The sequence below is a fragment of the Lactuca saligna genome, chromosome 9 (genome assembly GCF_052625555.1).
Source record: "Lactuca saligna cultivar CGN05327 chromosome 9, ASM5262555v1, whole genome shotgun sequence".
Taxonomy (NCBI): domain Eukaryota; kingdom Viridiplantae; phylum Streptophyta; class Magnoliopsida; order Asterales; family Asteraceae; genus Lactuca; species Lactuca saligna.
In genome coordinates, this window is record NC_136425.1 from 2522401 (window position 1) to 2545902 (window position 23502).

The 23502-nt window shown below is 35.5% G+C and overlaps 3 protein-coding genes across 3 annotated transcripts; 1 reads left to right on the forward strand and 2 right to left on the reverse strand.

Moving 5' to 3' along the window:
* The first annotated feature begins 6771 nt into the window (after window positions 1-6771).
* On the forward strand, window positions 6772-9280 carry LOC145014594 (putative pectinesterase/pectinesterase inhibitor 7). The gene is made up of 2 exons (XM_078973010.1): window positions 6772-7820; window positions 8407-9280. The coding sequence occupies exons 1-2, from the start codon at window positions 6839-6841 to the stop codon at window positions 9093-9095; spliced, it is 1671 nt and encodes a 556-aa protein (XP_078829136.1). The 5' UTR covers window positions 6772-6838; the 3' UTR covers window positions 9096-9280.
* Window positions 9281-9516: 236 nt separating this feature from the next.
* LOC145014595 (epoxide hydrolase 1-like) lies at window positions 9517-11141 on the reverse strand. Its single transcript, XM_078973011.1, has 3 exons — window positions 10486-11141; window positions 10087-10328; window positions 9517-9999 (listed from the first exon to the last, which is right to left on the reverse strand). Exons 1-3 carry the CDS (start codon window positions 10951-10953, stop codon window positions 9753-9755), a joined length of 957 nt encoding a protein of 318 aa, XP_078829137.1. The 5' UTR covers window positions 10954-11141; the 3' UTR covers window positions 9517-9752.
* Window positions 11142-14734: 3593 nt separating this feature from the next.
* Window positions 14735-16028, reverse strand: LOC145017492 (large ribosomal subunit protein eL18x-like). The gene is made up of 5 exons (XM_078975516.1): window positions 15911-16028; window positions 15721-15810; window positions 15503-15631; window positions 15189-15371; window positions 14735-15094 (listed from the first exon to the last, which is right to left on the reverse strand). The coding sequence occupies exons 1-5, from the start codon at window positions 15911-15913 to the stop codon at window positions 14936-14938; spliced, it is 564 nt and encodes a 187-aa protein (XP_078831642.1). The 5' UTR covers window positions 15914-16028; the 3' UTR covers window positions 14735-14935.
* Window positions 16029-23502: the final 7474 nt, after the last annotated feature.

Below are 23502 nucleotides of genomic sequence, written 5' to 3' on the forward strand. Positions count from 1 at the left end.
TTTAGCTAGTTTATCAACTAGTATTTTATTAAATATCATTTTTTTTATCAGCTAGTTTTTCAATTATCGGTTAGGTTTTAAGTTAGCAAGCTAGATTTTCAGTTAATATAGCAAACATAGCCAAAATTGAAAAGTTATATTTATCTTATTTGTGAAAAAAAATCGTATTAGTATGCATAATTTCTTTTACCAATTGAGAAGCTTAACGGGTGCATTTGATATTAAAATATGGATGATTTTTAACTTTTGATAATTATAGTTCATAAAATTTAATTTATCATCATTATATTTCAATTTTAGTATATATTTATATATTATTTTATGTAAGTTTACATATTTAAAAACTTCCAGTTGTTTGTACTGAACATACTTAAACAAATAAAACCTACACCTTTCAGGTATTTTTGTGGAACACCATGAACACCCTCACGATTAAAATTTATTAAGCAAGTGAAATTTTATAAAAACTCGAGCACGGTAAGAGAGTTTATGATTTTTTTTTTTTTTTTGTTATTTTATAATAAAAATTAAATATTTCAAAAGCCCATTTCGCATGGGAAATTTTACAGGCCCATTTCGCTGGTGGTGTGTTTCATATGAACCATTGAACCCCCTGCAAATCGACTAAATGAGGGATACCTCTTCAAATGCTCAAAAACATAACGTTTTTGAGCTTTTCATAGTAAGTTCTCCACTTCGTAGGCCTTGTGAAGTTGTTGCTAGAACTTAGATGAGGAAATTTCTTATATTTTGAATATGGTTTCGAAAAAAAAAATTAAGAGAATATGGCTAATAAAATATTGTTCTTTTATTTTTATCGGTTAAATTCATTCTCAAAATAGAATAACATTTTAGCTTGAGGAATTAGATGAAAAGAACTCAAAGTTTTAGTCGTAAAATATGAGTAAAAGTTAAAATATCTAAACAGAACAAAAATGAAATTTGTTTATTATTTAATTACAGTGATCTTATAATAGTATATAACTATTTAAAGGTTGTTATTTTATAGAAAGTTGGAGGCGTTGGCTACTTGGCTCCACCGTCGTGCTTGAAACTGACTTTTGACATCATTTCATAGATGAAGCTTCAATCGTTTCTGCATCACATGTCTTCCTCTCCTGGCGATTTGACCCTTTCAACACAAAATTTTAATTAGAATTTAGAAATGACAAAACCAGTCGCCATGACTAATGCTAGAACCCGTGTCAACAGAATTTAATAGGTTGGTGGGATTAATTTAGCCACCGACATCATACATAAAATAAAATATTATATTAATATATTTTTCATAAATAATTTAAAAGATTGTAAAATTTTGAATACAATTTAGGTTGCGACCCGTTTAACCATTTCCACCAATGTCATATGTTTCGTTTTCAACGAAGTTATCAATGAAATTACATATACGCCCATTGTTAGCTTTTTTTCAAGTTTCCAACTTTTGGTACATTTACACATACCAGTACTCGGCTCTGTGCCTTGGTGCAGATTTTTATGTGTTTTCATTTCGTATTAAAATTTAAAAGTAAGAATTAATTAAATCAGTGATATTTTACAAAGTTCAAAGTTGTACGATTCAAAGTAATATTTCAAAAAAATAAAGGGTGTAGAAAATGCATTTTACAAATTAGAGAAGTAACAATTATATATATATATATATATATATATATATATATATATATATATATATATATATATATATATATATATATATATATATATATATATATATTAGAAAAGGAAAAGGTAAAAGTGATTCAAGCTTGAAGATGGAAGAGATGAAAGTGATATTTTAAAAAGTAAATGAACGAAATTTTTTACAAAACAAACGAGTTGCAAGTGACAAATTATACAAAGTTGAGGAATTAAAGTTGCAGTTTACATATTGACATTTAAAAAAATAAAAGGGTGGAAAATTCATTTTACAAAGTAAATGAGAGAAAATTATATTATATATATATATATATATATATATATATATATATATATATATATATATATATATATATATATATATACACTAGCCGTTACCCGCGCACAGCGGCGGGGACAAATAGCCTCTTTCAACGATAGTTTTTAAAGAAAAATGTTATGTTCCAAAAGAAAGTTCATGTCGTGGGTGAGAGGAAGGGCGGTAGTCGTGATAGTGGTTGGTTGAAGGCGGAAGGAGGCCGAGCGGCTGTAGTGGTGGTGGTTATACTATCTTGGTTACTGGTTATGGTTCTTCGAGAGAATGTGCGTATATTTCTTACTTTGAAGGGATTACGAAGATAGATATTATGAGATGGCTTGTTACCAATGTGAGAGAAGAGATCCTCTATAAATTGTTGATATTGACCGCTTCAAATGGCTGAAGTGTTGAGATTGACGGGTTCAATTTGCAAATGAATTCTTCTATTAATTTGATACAAGATTTTTAGAGGATAAAAGATAGGGTTAAAGTTTTATATTGTTATATTATAAATGGGTTGTACTTCAAGCTTAATAGTTTGGACGTCTTAAAAAAATATTATTATTATATTCAATCTATTTATAGAAATAGTTAGATTTCTTTTATAAGTAGTAAAGATATATATATATATATATATATATATATATATATATATATATATATATATATATATATATATTAGGTTCTATGGAAAACAATAAACCCTAAAAAACCCTAAAAATCATAAAGTGCATAAAATATACTTAGATATCACAAATCTTTTTTTTACTTATATTCTTAAAAATCACAACTTTTTATATTTTGCTGAAATTTTTTCTGAAAAAAAAAAACAAAAATAATAAATACTAAATAATAAATAGAAATATCGATTATTTAATTTCTTTCTTCAACGAATTTATTAAAAAAAATGCGATTTTTCAAGAATGTAAAGTCAAAAAAAAAAATTGTTATCTCTAGGTATTTTTTATGCATTTTATGATTTTAGGGTTTTTTTTGTTTTCCATATAACTCATATATATATATATATATATATATATATATATATATATATATATATATATATATATATATATATGAGTTCGATTGAGAAAATAAAAAATATTGAGAATGGTGGAATCATTCTCAACCACGCATTTATTTTTACCGCAAAAGATTTCATCATATTAACGGAAATGGAAAATGAATAGACATGTGTTTTCCAACAAAACATGTTTCCTTAAACTATATCAATCATTACCTTAATATAAAAAAAATAGTTTTTTTTGTTTTTTATTTTTATTTTTAAGAAACTATTTTTATCGAAAAATGATTTTAAATATACCAAAATTCATGATTTTTTATTCTCTACAAATAGACATCCATATTGATATAATTTTAAGATAAAATAAAATTTTTATTTTTTTATATTTTCAGTTATCGTTATTCATAAGTGATTAAAAATGCATCAGGTTTTATTATAGTACTTTCATTATTCACTCTTGATTAAAAAGTATGATTAATTTTTTTTTACAATTTAAGTATCATTCATATATAAATATAGTATATAATAAACATAAATATTCATATTTAAATATTAGACAATGCATTCGCTTGTGAATATTAACATGGTATATTCACTTCTGAATATTAGATTGTATATTCAATTATGAATATTAAATGATATTTTCATATGTGAATATTACATAGTATTACATGGTATATCACATGTGAATATTATAGTATATTCAAATATGAATATTAAAAGGTATATTCACTTGTGAATTTATTCACATATGAATATTACAAGGTATTTTCACAAATATATATAATTTGTATATGTTATTCACATATGAATAACTTACAGACTTGCATATTTGTTTTATGTTTTTTAATAATCATACATTGATTCAGGTCAGAAAACATATTCATATGTGAATATAACGTGGTAATTTAGTTTACGCATTTCATCAAACAGTTGGAGTGCATACAAGTAAAAAAATGTTAAAAACATGATACTTTGGCTGGTGGGGGAGTGTTCCTCAAGAGATGTTGGTCATGTTGATTGTAGGAAGCTACAATGTGGTGGTTTCTCATCGTCGGCGCCGTCATCTGCTCCTACTCCAACTTCACATTATGTTCCCATTACACTAGTGATTGCCATGGAAATCAAGCCCTGTAACGCTACTTATTTTCTTTTAGTGGTCGTCGGAGAAGGATAAAGATGAAGTTCGAGGTCGTCGTTGTCTGAGATGGTGACGATAACTCTAATCGGAGTTGGATCTGCAATGATGGTGCTAAATCGAGTGCTAAATTGTATCCTGTAACGGCGGTGCCAGATTGTGATCATCAAGTGGATTCCATGACCTAGATTCACGCTTGCTTATGTGGTAGGATGAGAGATGTAGTGCTAATGTGTAGATTAGAGACGAATATATTGATGGAGTCCAAGACAAATTTGCTACCGCTCATTAATACATTTGGATTATTTAAAAGTTTGTCACCGTGCATTTTTTAAGCTCATTAAATGATTGGTTGAGAATGGTTCCCTTATTCCCAACTTTATTTTTCAATTAAACCCTCCTATATATATATATATATATATATATATATATATATATATATATATATATATATATATATATATATATATATAGAGAGAGAGAGAGAGAGAGAGTCAAGATCAAATAAGAAGGAAATTTTTGGTAGGAAGGTAAGAAGTTTTTTTTTCTACATATTTTTTTCGCAAACAAATAAAATGAATCATTAGATCATTCATTTGTAATATGATTCACAAGAAAAAATTCTCAAAAAAACATCTAGATGATTCATTTATATAATGATTTTTTTGTTATTCACTAAAATTGTTATAAAAGTGAATTTTTTCTTAATTTACTTAAAAATGAATCATAAAGATGTTTTTTGAGAATTTTTTCTTGTGAATCATCTTACAAATGAATCATTTACTGATTCATTTTTTTTGTTCGTCAAAAAACTATGTAGAAAAAAACTTCTTACCTTCCTACCAAAAAAAATTTCTTACCGGATCTATATCCTATATATATATATATATATATATATATATATATATATATATATATATATATATATATATATATATATATATATATATATAAAATTTCTTAAATCTCAATTATGTATAAATTGTTTTATGTTACATATAAATTGGAATTATTAAACTAAAAGGACTTTATTGAAAATATGTTTAATGACTTTGGTGATCGGGTGGGGCCATAACCCCAAATAGCCCTTTTTTTTTTTTTTCTCAAATTTAACATCATGTTTTCCAATTTGTTATAATTCTGACCACTTAATCGGTCAACTATGTTAACGTGTCAGTTTTGATGACATGACATTCAGACATGATATGCTAACGTGTTAAAATTGAATTTTTTTTCCACATAAAACACTAAGTTTTTATTTTTTTCGATTTTAACACTATATTTTTTTGTTCCAAATCGAACATCATTTATCAAATTTTGTTTAATTTTGACACTTTTCCATTTGAAACCGTATAAATATATTTTTTATTACATTTTAAACTGTATAAATATATTTTTTTCGTTTAAAAACCACATTTTTATTTAAATACAATGTATTTTTTTCATTCAAAGCATAATATATAAATATATATTATTTGTATCATGAGAATCAAACTAACCATAAAATTTTCACGGGTTGCAAACTTGACATCCGGGTTTTGATTGGTTACACGTCTTCAAACCTCCAAATTTATTTTAAAGTTGCGTATTTAATATAAAATACAGTTTTTATGTAACTAATACATATTTATACATAAAATTATGGTTTGAATGTAAATAAATAAATAAAATAAAATAAAATTTAAAAATAAAAAATAAAAAAAATAAAAAAAATAAAAAAAAACTTGTGTTTTTACAAAACAATGGTTTTAATTAAAAAAAAACATTTATACGGTTTAAATGTATTAAAAAAATATTTATATGGTTTCAAATAGAAAATTGTCAACATTGAACAAAATGTGAAAAAATGATGTTCAATTTGGAACAAAAAAACATAGTATTAAATTTGAAAAAAAAAAATTAAACTTAGTGTTTTTTGTGGAAAAAAAATATTCAATTTTAACATGTCAGCATATTATGTCAGCATATCACGTTACCATGTCACGTCAGGATATAACTTAATTGACCGATCAAGTAATCAGAATTATAACAAATTGGAAAACACTGTATCAAATTTGAAAGAAAAAAAAAAAACACTATCAAATTAGAATTTTAACGTAAACTGAATGTTTTTTTTTATTTTTTCCTATTTTCCTTTTTTGAAAAGAATAAAAATCAACGGATTTTTGCAAAAACCTCTATTTCTAATGAGACACGAATGAAGAAGGATACGTTATTTGATACCATAGTTGCAATCCTTATTCTTGGAAAGTGGGTAGAAGTGAGAAATTTCCAGGTAGCTCGTTGGATTGTATCAAAAGTCCAAACTTGATTATGTGAACTTTACATACTTTTTGCTAGTTTTTTCATACTGGGTTTTAGGCTGGTTATTCGCAAAAAAAAAAAAAAATCAATGCCTAAAAACGTTGAATTTGGATACCGTGACTTTGTTGTAGAAAATCTTAATTTAGACATAAAACTATGAAAAATATCCACAAAAATGTATAAAAATTAAGTCCAACAATTCAAATCAAAAATTAAAAATTAGAAGAAGAATATTAGAATACACCAACATGGAGGCAAGTTTGTCTCTTCTCTGAATGACCAGTATTAGAACACGCTTTAAAAATTTATATTCCTCCCCTCCATTCTCCATGCACAAGTTGACTTCCAGACCCTTTTCTGTATATATCAACCCCTACCCTTCCCATCGTCTCCTCCATCATCTCATCTTAAGCTCACATCATTAATGGCTTCCACCAGTACCATTTGTAACCTCCTCTTAATTTCCCTTTTCATTGCACTATACACATCCTCTGTCGGCGCTGCAACCGCCACAGTCTGCCAATACACCCCTTATCCTTCAGTCTGTCAAGCATCCCTCCCCGTCAGCAACTCCTCCGCCACTGTCTATGACTACGGCCGCTTCTCTATTCGGAAATCCATATCCGCCGCGACTAAATTCTCCAATTTGATCGATAAATATCTTAGCAGCTCCGCCTCATTAACAACCGGTGCAATTCGTGCACTTGAAGATTGCAAGTACTTGGCCAGAGTAAACGTGGAGTTCCTTTCAAGCACTTTCCAAACAGTCAACACCACGCAAAGTGTCCTTTCGGATATCAAATCGGAAGACACTCAGACGATGCTCAGCGCCATTTTGACCAATACAGAAACATGCATAGATGGCCTCCAAGCAAACGCCGGTTCATGGAGCTCTAAAAATGGCATTGTGGCTCCCATTAAAAACGATAACAAATTGTACAGTGTTTCACTAGCCCTTTTTAACAAAGGATGGGGTAGTAGTAAAAACAAGAAATTTGGTTTCTCGAGTAAGAAAAATAGCGGTTTTAAAAACGGTGGATTGCCACCTTTTAAAATGTCGGAAAAATCAAAGGCGGTGTTGGAGACGGTGGGGCGGAGAAAGCTTCTTCAGAGTACTGGTGGCGCCGGAAATCAGTTGGTGATCAGCAATATTGTAGTGGTTAGTCAAGATGGGACTGGGAACTTCACCAACATTACTGACGCCATTAACTTTGCTCCCAACAATTCTGTTTCCACTGCCGGATATTTCCTGATTTATGTGACAGCCGGAGTTTATGAGGAGTACGTCAACATTCCCAAAAACAAGAAGTATCTGATGATGATCGGAGCTGGTATTAATCAGACGGTGATAACCGGGAATCACAACGTCGTAGATGGCTGGACCACCTTCAATTCCGCAACATTTAGTAAGCATCCTACATCCTGCATCCCTACCTTTTAAATTTACCATTTGCCGATTTTTTATATTTTTACAATATATGTATACACGATAAAACATAATTTAAAAATAGATATTATTCTAATGATAATTCAGATTTCTGAATTAATTGATACTATAAGAAATACAATATGAACACGATCAATTTGACTTGTTTAATTACTTCTAAGAACAATTCTTTTGTTTTACTTAATTAAACCCATACAGCTTATAAACATGCTTACCTAACACCACTCATTTGATAACTAGCCATTACGAAACACCTCTTAAATTTTGTTATTATTCTACAAAAAAGGTGATGAAATGTAATATGTTAATGGTAGATAATCTAGAAGAAATTCTCAAGCTATTTTAATACATTATCAAATACGCCTAGCCTCTTTGTATTTACCAAAAAAGGAGCTTAAATTTAATTATATTTATTTAAAGTTTTAAAGGTACCAATTATTGTATTAATATAAATTTCAGAGGATTAGGCCATATGCACATAATTTATTCCCATTGTTGATTTGCATCAACTAATTCATAAAATTTTACATTTCAAATCTGTACAGTCGTGGTGGCCCCTAATTTTGTGGCGGTGAACATAACAATCCGCAACACCGCCGGAGCAGTAAAGCACCAAGCCGTCGCATTACGAAACGGAGCAGATTTATCGACGTTCTACAGCTGCAGTTTCGAAGGGTACCAAGACACATTATACACTCACTCCCTCCGTCAATTCTACAGAGAATGCGACATTTACGGAACTGTAGATTTCATATTTGGAAACGCAGCGGCGGTTTTCCAAAACTGTAATTTGTACCCACGATTACCGATGTCTGGTCAATTCAATGCAATCACAGCACAGGGAAGAACAGATCCCGGGCAAAACACCGGTAACTCGATCCAGAAGTGTATCATTCGAGCAGCTGACGATTTGGCATCGAGCAATAGTAGTACCCTGACTTATTTGGGACGACCCTGGAAGGAGTATTCACGAACAGTGTATATGCAATCTTTCATGGATTCATTGATCACTCCGGCGGGGTGGTCGGTTTGGTCAGGTGATTTTGCGTTGAATACTTCTTACTATGCGGAATTTAATAACTCCGGCCCAGGGTCGGATACTAGTAAGAGAGTTACTTGGCCAGGATTCCATATTATCAACGCCACAGATGCGGTGAACTTCACGGTGTCTGCTTTTATCTCCGGAGATGGGTTTTTGCCTCAGACCGGTGTGCCATATGACGTTGGGCTATAAGCGCCGGCTGCCGGAGCAATCATGTATAGAATTGATGGATATCATCAAATGCTATACTACTTTTTTTTTTTTTTTCTTACAAATTCTATCCGATTCTTTGCCTTGTAATTTAATTCTATCAAGTTCCAATTAAATGTTTAAAATCAATTTATTTGGAAAACGTGCTTTTTAGCTTTTTTTAAAAACTAATAAGTAAACAGATAATAAGTTAAAAAAAGTGGTATTTGATAAGCATTAACTTTTCAGTGAAAAAACCGACTTCTTTAGAAGCCAGGAATTCCTGGTTTTTCCAAAAAGTCTACAAAGAGTAAGAAGCAATCTCAAACACTCCCTAAGTAATACCTCAACGTTTTTTTTATCATTTATCTATTTTTGTTTTTTCGAACATACAATTAAAACATTAACATAATAGCTATTCAAATTCAGTATCAACTGTCAAGTAATACGCGACTGACTAACGTTCTCAATATTACACAATTCATAAAACATTTAGAAATCATGAAATGATATAGACAGGTAACTTATAAAAATAGGTGAATTGATAAAATTGGATCTCATCCGACACACATTGGAAGGATCAAGTCGTTTCTCTGCTTATTCTGCATGAAAATCCTTAGCATGACAGCTACAGGCACAGGATTACATTAAAAGAGTAACTCAAAACTTCTTGATGAAGTCATAGATATGTTCGCTAACTTCATGGGGCTTTTCTTGATTAATAAAATGAGCAACTCCCTCCATTATCACAACTTCTTGCAAGAAAGGAACATGCTTAACGAATCCCCCTTTGTGTATAAAGTCCTTCACACCAGGGGTATTATAAGTCAGGTCCAGGTCTCCCACAATAAACTTAACTGGCACCTTTATCTGCACACCCGTCCATGGCGCCATTAATTCCCAGTTTCTGCAACAAATTAAGTACATTCCACAGTTCAGGCTAAATATATATACAAGAGCATAAAAAGAGTTGGGGAAGGGATGGGAAACTTACAGGTCTATAGCTCGATAGTAGTTCAATCCACCAGTAAAGCCTGTGCGATTAAACTTGGTTGCATAATAATTGACGTCGTCTTCTGACAACCAGGAGGGAAGAGTGATCTTAGAATTGGGTTTACCCCCGAATCCAACTTCTTTAGGCACACAAAGCAGGCCTGGATTACGAGAAGTCAGAAACTTTTTTATAACTTGTGCTGTATCTACACGAGCAAGCTCTTCTTCGGCTTCTCCAGGTTGCTACATAAACAAAACAGTTCACAGATCGATAAATTGGATATATCCTCTGAGTTCAGTGATACATGACGAAAACAGACAGATTTTGGCAACTCAACCAGATACAATAAATGATTAGAAATATATCCAATTTAGGTAAAGCGCGATGTTTTTGGATTACCTGAAATCGGCATATGTAATAGTCGTTTCCAAACATGGCGCGCATCGATTCAATTGGCTTTCTGACCGGATTTCTAGGACTAAATACAACACTCGTATTCACCAACGCCTTAATCCGATCGGGCCTTAACAAACACAAGTTCCACGCCACGTTGGCCCCCCAATCATGACCCACAAGAAATACCTGTTTCAGACCTAGGGCATCGAGTAAACCCACCAAGTCGCCGACAACGTGGAAGGCGGTGTATTCGGCGGCGGAAGGAGGGGCATCGGTGTCTCCGAAGCCGCGGAGATCAGGGGCGATTGTTCGGTAACCGAGGGCAGAGAGATAGAACATCTGGTGGCGCCAGGAGTACCAGAGTTCGGGAAAACCGTGGAGGAAAAGAACTGGTGGACCATCGCCGGGAATCTCTGCTACGTGCATATTTATTCCGTTGACCGGTATCTTACTGTGTTTTATAGTTTCCATATTTTAGAGTCCTCTCTCCCACTGAGAAGTGTGAAGTGTGTGTCTGTGATAAACGAGATCTGCTCTGAGCCTCTGACTATTATAAGAACCGGCCGGCCGTGAACCCAAAAAACGTAGAAAACGGTCCATATCCATGAATGATGGATGGATGATACATCTTGTAGAAAATGGTCCATACCCACGAAATGAACTGAAGTAACCATATTATTATCACATTTCAATTAACAAATATTTTTTGATTTTTAAAAAACTAAATACCAAGTCTGGAATATAACATTTAGGATCCGACTTTGACCTGGTCACCTGCATGATGAATTTGACTTCTTAGACTGTGGTGTCCCTCCTATAGATAGTATTTCAGAGAATGTACTTGGCATTTCGGACTTAAGGACTCTATCTCGGACTTACGCATTTTGGACTTAAGAACTCTCTATCTCAGACTTAAGGACTATTTGGGGCATTTTAGACTTACATTTGTAAAATCCAAAATCATAGAAATTTAAAATTTTCAAAAACCAATTTCAACCCTAAAGTATTTACAAAACTATTGTTTCAAAGGTATAAACATTATCAGAGTTTTTTCCAAAATCCAATATCAACAAAAGTAGAAAAATGTACACGATCACGCATTCGTTTTTCCGCGATCATCAGAAGCACTTGAAACAGTAAACTAAAAATGTAAGTCAAAGCTTAGTAAATTCCCCCAAGATACCAACACACACAACATATAACAGAATATATATTGGAGCCACAGCTAACAGACTGGATTACCCATGAGCCAACACTATGAGTTTGGCTTGCCTTTTAGGCTCACATCTCATATCTGGCTTGCCCTTCACGCCCACAGCTTATGGTTGGATTGCTCCCATGTTTGTTGGTTACCGCGCGAAATAGTACCACAGTAACTCAACCAAACTATGTCGACATATACATAACATAAAACATATATCCAGCAAACAAATAACATATAACCAATCATCAGACAAACAAGCGGATCTACAAATTACTACCGCATAGCAACATCTTGGATCAGAATTCAAGATCTATTGGGTCGGCATTTGTATTTAAGGAATTAGGGAGACGTGTACTTTCAGAATATGTTATTATTTTTACAAAATGACATACCTTTTTGCGCACTTATTTTTATAGTTTTCGAATGATTTTGCTGATTTTTCTTATATATTATAATACAAAATCTTGTATTTTCATCATTGACAAAAATTATATATATCTAGTCTGTCATATATGATGTTCATCGGGTTTGGAATCAATGATTTGGTGAAAAGTTTGCGATTGTTACAATACTTCGATGTAGTCATAACAACAAAGTTTTTGATGCTTTCAAACTGCACATTAGCATCATCTTTAGAGTTGCAAAGCCTAGAAAAGTATATATTGTATTATTTTTTTTATAGGATTGTTGATAAGTCTTTCTTTGGGATTACAATAGGAAGTTATAAGATTAAATTCAACTAGGTTGGTTTGTTATACAACCATCTCTGTTTTCTAATGTTTTTCTAGTGTAATGTTTTTCTAGCATTTTTTTTTTTTGGAAAGGGAACTTCCCTAACGAGGGTTTCCGGGCCAGTTTTCGCGCACCGACTAATCCCCCGCTGCAAACATAAAGCTTTGTCTCATGCCCTGGAGTCACTGCAGGCGAACCTCCATGGCCACAAGGGCTGAGTGGTGTCAGGATTTAAACATGGGTCAATAGGTTATCCACCATATCTTCCACATGCCTTACCAAGTCACCACAACCCAAGTGGTTCCCATAGGCATTTTACAAGTTGGCATAAAGGTAAACGTCTTCTCCAAGATTGTAAACTCAAAACTGAAGCTCAGGACTAAAAGCTACTTCGTTGCCTCTTATGGACCAAATCTTCTAGGAAAACCGTATCAGAGTTCGTGCTTCGAAACATCTTACTGGTTAGGGATGAAAGTGGGTCCAAACCCGAACCGGATGGATCCGGACCCGGAAAACCCGGAACCGGTTAACGAGATTTTATAGAACCGGAAACCGGATCAGTATATAGGAACCAGTTTTGAGTACAGTTCCGGGTAAAGTGGGTCTAAAACCGGAAAACCCGAAAACATCAAAATGGATAGGTTAGAACCGGATAAAGTGAATTTAAAACCAGAAAACCCGGAAAAACCAGAATTTGTTGGTAATTACTTGCTACTTAGTAGGTTAAACTGCGAAAATGTTCATATTGATATCCCGACTTTGTGGGATTGCAACTCATTGAATATGAAACCAAAATTAACAAAATTATAGTAAAAAATCATCTACAAACTCTAAAATACACTCTGGAAAAAAACTTCATGTAAATCTGACTTTAAATGAATGTGATATGCATGTGTTAACATTTTCACATAATATAAAGTACAAAAACAAATAATTGAAAAGCTGAAAATTTTCAGTTTTGATATTCTAACTTCGAAGGACTGTAAATCATTGAATTTTAAACCAAAAATGACAAAATTATAATATAGAATCATGTATAAACTGTAAATTATAAATTGGAAAAAACCACATGTCAATCTAACTTCAAATGAATTAAATATGCATGTTTTAAAACTTTCACCTAAAAAGAATAAAAAAATAAAAATAAAAATAAAAATAAAAATAAAAAAAAACTTTGAGCATTGATATATCAACTTTGGGAGACTGTAAATCAATGAATATAAAACTAAAAATGGCAAACTTATAGTCTAAAATCATGCACAAACTACATATTGGAAAAAACCATATGTCAATCAAAGTTGAAACATATGAGATATACATCTTTTAAACGTTTCACAAAAAACCAATTTCAACCCTAAAAGTGGTTCCGGTTCCCAAAATCATTTCCGGTTTTAGACCCAGTTACTCGGACCCGATGGACCCAAACACGGATTACCCGGTACCCAGATAAAACCAATTTTTGAACCCGAAACCGGAACCGGTTCTATATATTTCGGTTCTAGTGGTTCATGTTCCGATCCGGTTTTCCGATTCTAAATCTCATCCCTATCACTGGTATTGCGCTTTTATCTTTACTTCAAAACTTCACTTCTAATTGATATCTTTGTTGAGATCAAACTCATGTTATGTAGAAGTTAGGACTAAGCTTTAAGCAAAAGTCGATGTCACACTCTTCTGAAGACTTCATCGGTAACTTAACCATCATCATTTAGATTAGATTACACGTCTCAACATCGTCAACACGATAACATGTTGCTATTACTAATTGTTTCATGTTACACACATACATAAGCATCAAGTAAGAGGAGATATGGTATACTCAGACATTTTGTTGAAACCGCATCAGCAAAATATCCATCCTCACTCAACTACTTAATATGCATGGCTGGTGTTCTTGCATATGTATGTCCTGAAAAAGGAGGATGGGAATAGAAAGAGAGATTATATGAGATAGGTTTTTACGTTACCAGTGCAACGATTTCACCACATCACGTAAGGGGTGTTTTTGTTTGGCAATGCATGCCACATAGACACCTGCACTTTATGTGGCCTCTATATTTGCTTGGGTAGCTAGGCACACCCACCGCTTTTCTCTTCCTCTTTCTCTCATGTTCTCTCTCTTGGGAATGTCTAGGGTTTTGGGCACACCAAACAGCCCCTTACTCTCAAGTCATATATTTTAGGTTCTATTGCAACTTGTGATTTTATATCAATATTTTTGAGAGTATATCTATACATATCCTGTTAGTGCTCCAAAGTCAAATACTTTAGGTTCTACTATAACTTTCTGTGAAGTCATATAAAAACTGAACGCCGTTAAACATAAATGATTAAAATTGATCTCCATTAAACAATTGTTGAAGGTAAATTAGAAATCAAAAACTCCCTGCTGCTACATATAACATATTACCAAACACCAAAATTTTCATCATAGCTTTAATCCAAACAACACCAGCATAAAAAGAGATGATAGAACTTTTGCAACAATTCAAAGACACCCACCATTGATGACCGCACTTAGTTTCTGAAGCCTCTGCTGTTTCTTCTTCCTCTTGCCTTCTCAAACTTCCTCCCCGTGGATCGCACATACGGCTTGGTATGGCTGTGTGGCACACCAGGAGCTTTTCCAAAGTGCCTCACTGCTTCCCTGCAGTTCTTTGGACCTCTAAGAAGTACCTGCAAAAGCCATAAACACATGCATCCATAACTACATTTAGACATAAGATTGAGCATGAACAGAAACATAAGAAATTGATTATGATTAGCTTACCGTGTTCTGGCCAAGAGGAGCTCGAAGGGCCAACTGGTCAAAAGTCAGGCATTCACCACCAGCCTTCTCGATCCTGGCCCTTGCAGTCTCGGTGAACCTCAGAGCAGTGACCTTGATACATGGGATTTCATCAACCCTAACATCATCGGTGACTGTGCCAACAACCACAGCAATCTTATCGTCCTAATTAAATCAAAATCACAAAAATAAAGAGTTAGATCACTTCAATTGATTACACCACTATTCACAGATAATAAAATAGCATAATCTTTTCCAAGCCCGATGTACATAAACGAAATTGCAAACAGACAAACCTTGCCAGCCATGTAACGGATCAAGCGAGAGAGAGAAATCGGGGGCTTGTTGACTTTGCTCATAAAGAGCCTCTTCAGTATCACTGCATTGAAGTTACTTCCGGTCCTCCTCACCAAAAACCGATAAAGCTGAAACAATTTTCAAACAAACGTTAACAATTTCGGTAAACCTACAAAAAATGAAAGCAGACAGAGTGAAATCTGATGAGTAGGAAAACCTTGACGAGGAGCTTAAGGTAGATATCATCGGAACGTGGAGCATTCCTTTTGGTCCTCTTGCTCTTTCCACCAGCAACAAGATCTATACCCTGATATCATGAAACGGATTTGAATGCATTAGCGTACAAATTAAAATGTAAATAGAAGAAGATTGTTAGCTTGATTTGGGTTCAAGGGAATTGAGAATACCATGACGGCGACGGCTGCGTGTCCCTGCAGAAAGAAGAAGGAGACGAACGAAAGAAAAAGGAGTTAGGGTTTATGAACACAACGCTATAAGTGCTGGTCTATGTAGTCGTAGATAGACTGGATTGTGAACCGATGTTTGGATCCGTTTGTATGATACTAATCATTCTAAAAAAGAGCCCAAGTATTTTGGCCCAATATATAAAAACTTAATGTGTGATGTTATATTATATTCTTTATTTTTTTATTAAAATTATTTTATTTATGCTTCGATTTTGTCTAGTTTAATGTTATGTTCCGTGGCTATTTATAGTATTGTAATTTTGCTAAAACAATAATCATATGTACGTTAAAACAATACAGTGGCTTCAGAGGTGTTGATCTTAGATCTTTTTAAAATAATATAGCCACAAAACATTAACTTAGGCAAGATCAAAACATAAAATGATTTTTTTAGCATCGAGAGATATTAGATTGGGTTTTCTAGGTTTTCTATGTTTTCTAATATTACCTATCTACTAAAATAGAGAAATTGTAATTTATACCCATTTATCAATGTTTGATAATTTGATACCAAACTAATGTAGTGGAAAAAATAAAATTGTACGTTAGACTACTTTTTATTGCTTTTGTTTTATAAAGAAAGCATGAAACTATGAAACTCAACAAACAAAGAAAATTGATGTTGTATATTGAGACTTCTTTTTGGAAACGAAACTTCTTTAAGGAGGGTTTCATGCTAGATTTCGTGTATCGATTAATCATCCGATGCAAACATAAGGCATAGTCTCATGTCCTGCAATCACTACAGACGAACATCCATGACGCATGGGTTTAGTGGCGTCAGGATTTGAACATTGGTTAATATATGCATTACCTTTATTGGGTTTAATAAGATGATACAAACCATTTAACCTCTTACTCGGTCTCCAATCCCTAATCCTCAATGTAGTCGGCGCTGGAACCTGCGCCGGTCTGGCTGCGAGCTATGGACAGTTGGTTTTCACGTGAACAACCTGATGACAATGATAACATATCCTCGTATATGATGCAGGGGTGGACTAGTGATAGTCCCTAGCATAGTGCCCCTCCTTGCCACACTTTTGGCACCCATTACCCGCTCGACAAACTCCATGATGACTATTGCCGCACTTTCCACAAGTGCGGCTCTGCTGACCCCCGGTCCTAGAATCAGCGGTATTAGACCGCTTCAACACCGACTGAGACTGTGTCAGGGCCTGACACTGCTCTTTTAATTGCAACTCAATCTCCAACTCACACCGCCTAGCGGCCTCCTGTAAATCTAGAAGAGTATTACATCGCTGCATGGCAATAAACTGGCAGATGTATGTCTTGAGCATGCTCAGATAAAGAGTCATCTGAGCCTTCTCAGAAGCAAACTCTGGGCAGAACATCGCCCTCTCGGTGAACATGCAGGTGATCTCCGACACCGACTCATCATCTTGTCTCAAACTCAAAAACTCCTGTGACAATTGTTCCCGCTCAACCCGTGGAATGTATCGGGCACGGAACATGTCCCTGAACTGCTCCCAATTAACATCAGCTCTTTAATTATCAGTGTACGACCCAATCGTCAATCTCCACCATTCCTTGGCCCCGGACCTAAGCAGGTTTAGAGGACATCTGACCTTCTGGTCAGTAGGACACGAGTAAGTAAAGAAACACCCCTCCACATCATAAGTCTACCTCATAGCCTTGACAGGGTCCTAAGTCCCATCAAAAGTAAGGGGCTTTGTGTTATCGAAGTCCCTATCCTGGAAGCCCCAAGTGTCTCCTACTCCTCCCCCTGCCGTCGATACAACCGATGTGGTTGCAGCGGCAGCCGTCTCCGCAAGGGTTGTGTATCTCTCATCGAAGTACTCCATCATAGCGGTCTTGATATACCCAAACAACTCAATAATCTGACCCCGGATAACCTTGACCACCTCCTTGCGGATGATCTCCCTGACTTGATCCTCGGTCAACACAGGCCCTTCCTGAACAATGACCTCAGGCGCTACTGGGGCCTCCTGATCGCCCTGTCCTGATCCTGATCCGGATCCAGACACAAAACGTCTCGTAACCACCATACTGAAAATATAACAGGAAGATATCACAAAATCCGCATAAATAACTGGGAACCAACTTTCAACTAAACCCTAGGGGTTGTGACTTCCTTGTTACGTGTATGGGTCCCATGCTTTCAGTAGTGCGAGACCATACTACCTTCCACAGCTACCCATATTTGTCTCAAGTATCATCACAACACCCTGACACTATACATGCATATTGTGACAACCCGAAATTTCTTTTTGTACGAACCGTTTAAAAATCAATCGATTCAGATTGATTTCTGCTCTCGTTAGCACTATTTTGGGTCTAATTGAATATTTTAAGCTCAGTGCAATCAAGGTTTGGGTCCAAGAACGCGTTTTCCTAAGTCATATCATAGCATCTGGGTCGAACATCCCTTCGAGAGGAGTGTACGGCCGCAAACTCGAGTTTACGGCCGTACACCCCACCCACCCCCTTGGTCGAAAACTCATCCCTATATAAAGGATGAGTGGCCTTAATTTACCACTTTAATCACTTCAAAAGGATTTCTCTCTCTACTCTCTCTCTACGTCCATCGAATTTTCCTCAAGATCTTCAAGATTGTAAGTGTTTCTCCACCTTGAGTTTCATTCCTCTATCTAGTGGTAAATCCATGTTTCTATCTCATTAATCTAATCCTTGTTTAGATATTCATCTCTCACCAAGAACAACAAGAACAAACACTAGTTCTTAGTAGCTAACAACCCTATTTCAAGCTTCCTTATAGTAAGTAACTGCTTCATATGCTTGTTGTCTACTAGAAATTCTTGTTTTTCACTGTAAAATCGACCCAAAGGACATGATCATGGAAGGTTTATGGGTGTAAACCCATGTGTACGACCGTACACCCCTCATTGTCCGCAAACCCTAGTGGTTGGTTGATTATTGGCCTTAAACTCATCCTAAAGCTAAGTATGGGACTTAGAACACTTCCAAGGGGCTAGAAAGGACCTTAAAACACCTCAAATGCACACTTCATCATGAGTGTACGGCCACAAACTCCTTGGTCGTACACCCATTGGGTCGTACACCCATTGGGCCGTAAACCCATGGGCTGCAAACCCATTAGGCCATAAACTCATTGGGAAAAAAACCCATGACTGTATACCCTTTGTGCGGTCGCAAACTCCCCTCTTTCAATCACATGTGATTCTAACACTTAGATTCAAGTGTTTCCTAGCCTCTAAGGTGCTTTCCTTCCATAATTAGTGGTGTTATACCCTAATATAATACATATACGTGCTATTATATGTTAAATAGGATCTGCTTGTGTTAGAGACTTCATTTGACACTCAGCTTCCTAACGACTTACATTCGCATCCCACATCAAACTGTGAGTTCATACCCCTATGTTTTTATGGTTTTAAACGTTTTCAGGGGGAATACAAGCCAAACATAAAGGTTTTCGATGCATCAAAACTTATGCAATTTATACAAATCAATGGTTTTCATAACGCATTTAGATACTCTATCCCTTTTGTATTATGCAGAGCATACGGGACGTTTTCTAAATTTAATTGCATAGTTTTTAGAACAGTTTCACGAACATAACAGTCAAACTATAATGGGTATAGGTTAGGGAATTTCATTACCGGTTTTACAGATACAAGCTACTTACACGGTTGAACATATAAACTATAATAGATTTAGTTTATCCATTATTACATACAGATAACAAGAGTGTCATACTAAATAATTATTTTACGTATAATTATTTATACTCTACCAAGTACACAAATGATTTCTAATACGAGAACAACGATACATAATTTCATGTAAACTAGTTAATACAGGATTGTGAGACATCTCTTAATTGTACCCTTCGGGGTACAGGTAAATCCTCTACTTTTAGTATAGCTAGAGTCTCTTGGAGGGAGAGCATGAGATTTGTGAATAAATCTATTCGGGACCAACAATCCCACACCTGAATTGTTAGTTATAGTTAGACAGACATGCATGGGGTGACAAATTTCGTAACATATGACGCTTGAAGAAATGCCGCAGAGGTCATTAATCATATTTCCATGGTTATACAAACTCACAATAGTATAAACTAACCTTTGTTGACGGGATTATCACTCTTCAATAGTTTTATTTTAATTAATAAGACTACCTACATACTACAGTGGAAGGCATTCTAGGGATACAACATTTGGTTTTATTTTAAGTAATAAGACTACTTTACAAACTGGTGGTAGTCAGGGTTTTCAAACAAGAACATACATACTGGTGGTAGCCAGGGTTTTCAAACGAATCATACTATTCATACTGAAATCAACAAACATGATAGAAAATATTGGATTTTCTGGAAAAGAAAACAAACATTTATACAAATTCAGTGACAAGTTTTAAATTCAAAAACATGCTTATGAACTCACCAGCTTTATGCTGATATATTTTCAAAACCGCTTGTATTCTCAGAACATTAGTAGGCAGGTACACTAGCCGACTTTTGGAGAAGACGATGCATTTTGGAGTCTCATCTTTATCTTTTGCTACTTTTGATGTATACAAACCTTATATCAAACAAATGTAAATATTCATATTATAATGCAATGGTTGTGTTTACTTTGATTACTATGATGCAATTATTGTGATACTACATATGACGTCCTCCACCCCCAGACGTTTCCGCCGTTTGTTTTTACGGTTTGGGGGTGTGACAGATTGGTATCAGAGTTATTGTTTATAGTGAACTAAGTTTACCAAACCTTACAAGGTATACAACTATAAACACAAAGGGGCTGAAGTGCTATGAACTAAAAGTATACTTTCCAAATATAAGTATCTTACAAAAAGTATACAAGTATACCTACATACCATAAACAATATCATAAGTAGAATAAAACAAAAGTATCTGGATGTTGGACACTACGGTTAAACCTGGGCAGTTATGTCATCATGTCTAGGGTAAATATAGCATGATCAACTATATTTATCCGGGACACGAGCAAAATGTGTTTGGGAGTGACTGTGGTGTTGCAGCAGGCCTAAAAATTACCAAGTATATACAACAAGATATCAATAAAACAAAACATACAACTTAAAATACTATATGAGTATTTTAGTCAAAGCCAACTACAATGTAGAGATTCATTTCAAGTGTTGCTACTTATTTTTTTGCCAGCGATAGTTTACTTGTATTAGTAACGTATCCTTGTTTATCGCTTAGTATAACACTTTATCTGTCGGGTTGAGATATATCTCGTTTCATATCTCTTGATTCAGAGTCTAAGGGACTTACCACCTCCTTCTTCCTGATTATTTTAGAACAAGATGCCTCCAAAGAAAAGACCCAATAGAAAGAACAACAATCCCCCAACATATCCATCACAACCACCTCCTCAGTTCGATCCTGCCATGTTCCAGGTAGCAGTCACGGCCGTTGTGGCTGCCGCAATGTTGCAGATAAATTCTGGTGGCTCTAGCGGGTTGGGAATTGGTGCCTAACCCCTCAGTCTCGATGGAAGCCAGGGACACCAGAAGGAGTGTTCCTACAAGGACTTTATGAATGTGAAGCCAAAGTCTTTTGACGGTAATGAAGGTGTCATTGCCCTGACTCGATGGATTGAGAATATTGAATCGGTCTTCGAGATTTGTGTGTGTTCTGAAGCCAAAAAAGCGAAGTTCGTTGCTTGCACCTTCACAGACAGAGCACTAACATGGTGTAATGATTGGGTCAAATCCCTAACCTTACCGGTAGCAAATGTTATGAGTTGGGAAAGTTTAAAGGAAATTATGCTCGCAAAATACTGCCCAAGGGGTGAAATGCAGAAACTGGAGCACGAACTTTGGAACCTTAAGATGAAGGGTTATGACATTGCTGCATACACAACTAGATTTTGTGATCTGGCTCTTCTATGCCCGGGAATGGTCACCCCGAAAAGCAAAAAGATAGAAAGAAACATTTGGGGATCGACGCCCCCAACTCAAGGAAATGTCTTGGCTGCTAGGCCTACCACTTTTGACAGTGCCAAGTTCCTGGCGCAGACTCTCATAGATCACAGAGTTGATCTTGATGCTGCAGCAGCCGCTCCCGAACCAACGAAGGCGAGTGGTGGGAAGAGAAAGTTCTGGAAACAGCGTAAGGGTCAGTCTTCGCAGGAGCCCTCCAAGAAACAACAAACGGTGGCAGTCCACGCTGCTACTACTCCTGTCGATGTTCCTGTAGCTCAAGCACGTACCAACGGGTATACTGGTACCCTCCCTCGGTGCAACAAGTGCAATTATCATCATAATCCCGACCCATGCCATGAAATGCTCTGCAACAACTATGGAAAGAAGGGACACACAACTCGTTTCTGCAAAACACCAGTCCAACCAACCAATCAGGCCTCTAGAGCAGGTGTTGGTCAAGCCTGTTATGCCTGTGGGGAAGTCGGGCATTATAAGAGAAATTACCCCAAGGAAAAAACAACTGGCAACACATGGAGTGTACTAACTATGGGGCAAGAGGAGGCAGTTGCTGATCCTACCGTTGTTACGGGTACGTTCCTCCTTGAAACCTCTTATGCATGTATTCTTTTCGATTCTGGTGCGGAAAAGAGTTATGTTAGTCATGCATTCAATCATCTTCTCAGGCATAAACCCAACCTGTAGCACCTGGTTTCCGGTATGTGAATTTTATTTGAGCATTTCCCTATTTTAGCCTTGGACTCGGCGAGTCATAAGGTCCGACTCGCCGAGTAGGGACGAGACTCAGGACACGTTTTAAGTGGGCGACTCGGCGAGTCCATATCCTGGACTCGGCGAGTCACCGCTGCTGGATGAAACCCTAAGTTTCAAGGGTTTGCACCCTATTTAAACCCTCATTCCGCCCCAACTCGTCCCCATTCACCCCCAGAACTCCCCCAACATCGTTTTCCCTTATTTCCTAGAGAGATTGAAGTGTTCTTGGTGTGTTCTTGAAGGTTTTGAGGAGAAAGAGGAGTAGATCAAGAAGAGGAGAAGGAGATCAGCCATCTTTGTGTTATTTCAACATTTCCCTTGAGGTATATCTCGTTTTTCCCCTGTTTCTATGCTTAAGATTCCATTTGAGACACTCTTGAGCAATTCTTCAAGCTTATTTGTGCTTAATGTTTCGTAATAAGTGGATTAACCTTTAGATCTAGGCAAGATTGAGCTCCAGGAGCTCAGATCTGTTAGCTTTATGGCCCCATGTGGCTTGTCCATCCTAGATCTACCCTTTTGAGGCATTTTGCACCCTAAAATCCACATTAGTGAATATCCACACGTAAAGTTGGAAACTTTACGTGTGATTTGTGTCCTAGAAGTCCAGATCTATGAATGGCATGGACTGGAATCGAGTAAATCGGTGTATTTGGTGGATGCATGGCGGCGACTCGGCGAGTCGTATTGGCGACTCGGCGAGTCTGGTCGCGAGTCACCGATTTGGTCCCTTCATGATGTATCGAGTTGAGCCGTGAGTCACAGGGGGTGACTCGGTGAGTTGGGAGCTGAACTCACCCATGTTAGGACTCAGCGAGTCAATGCCCTGACTC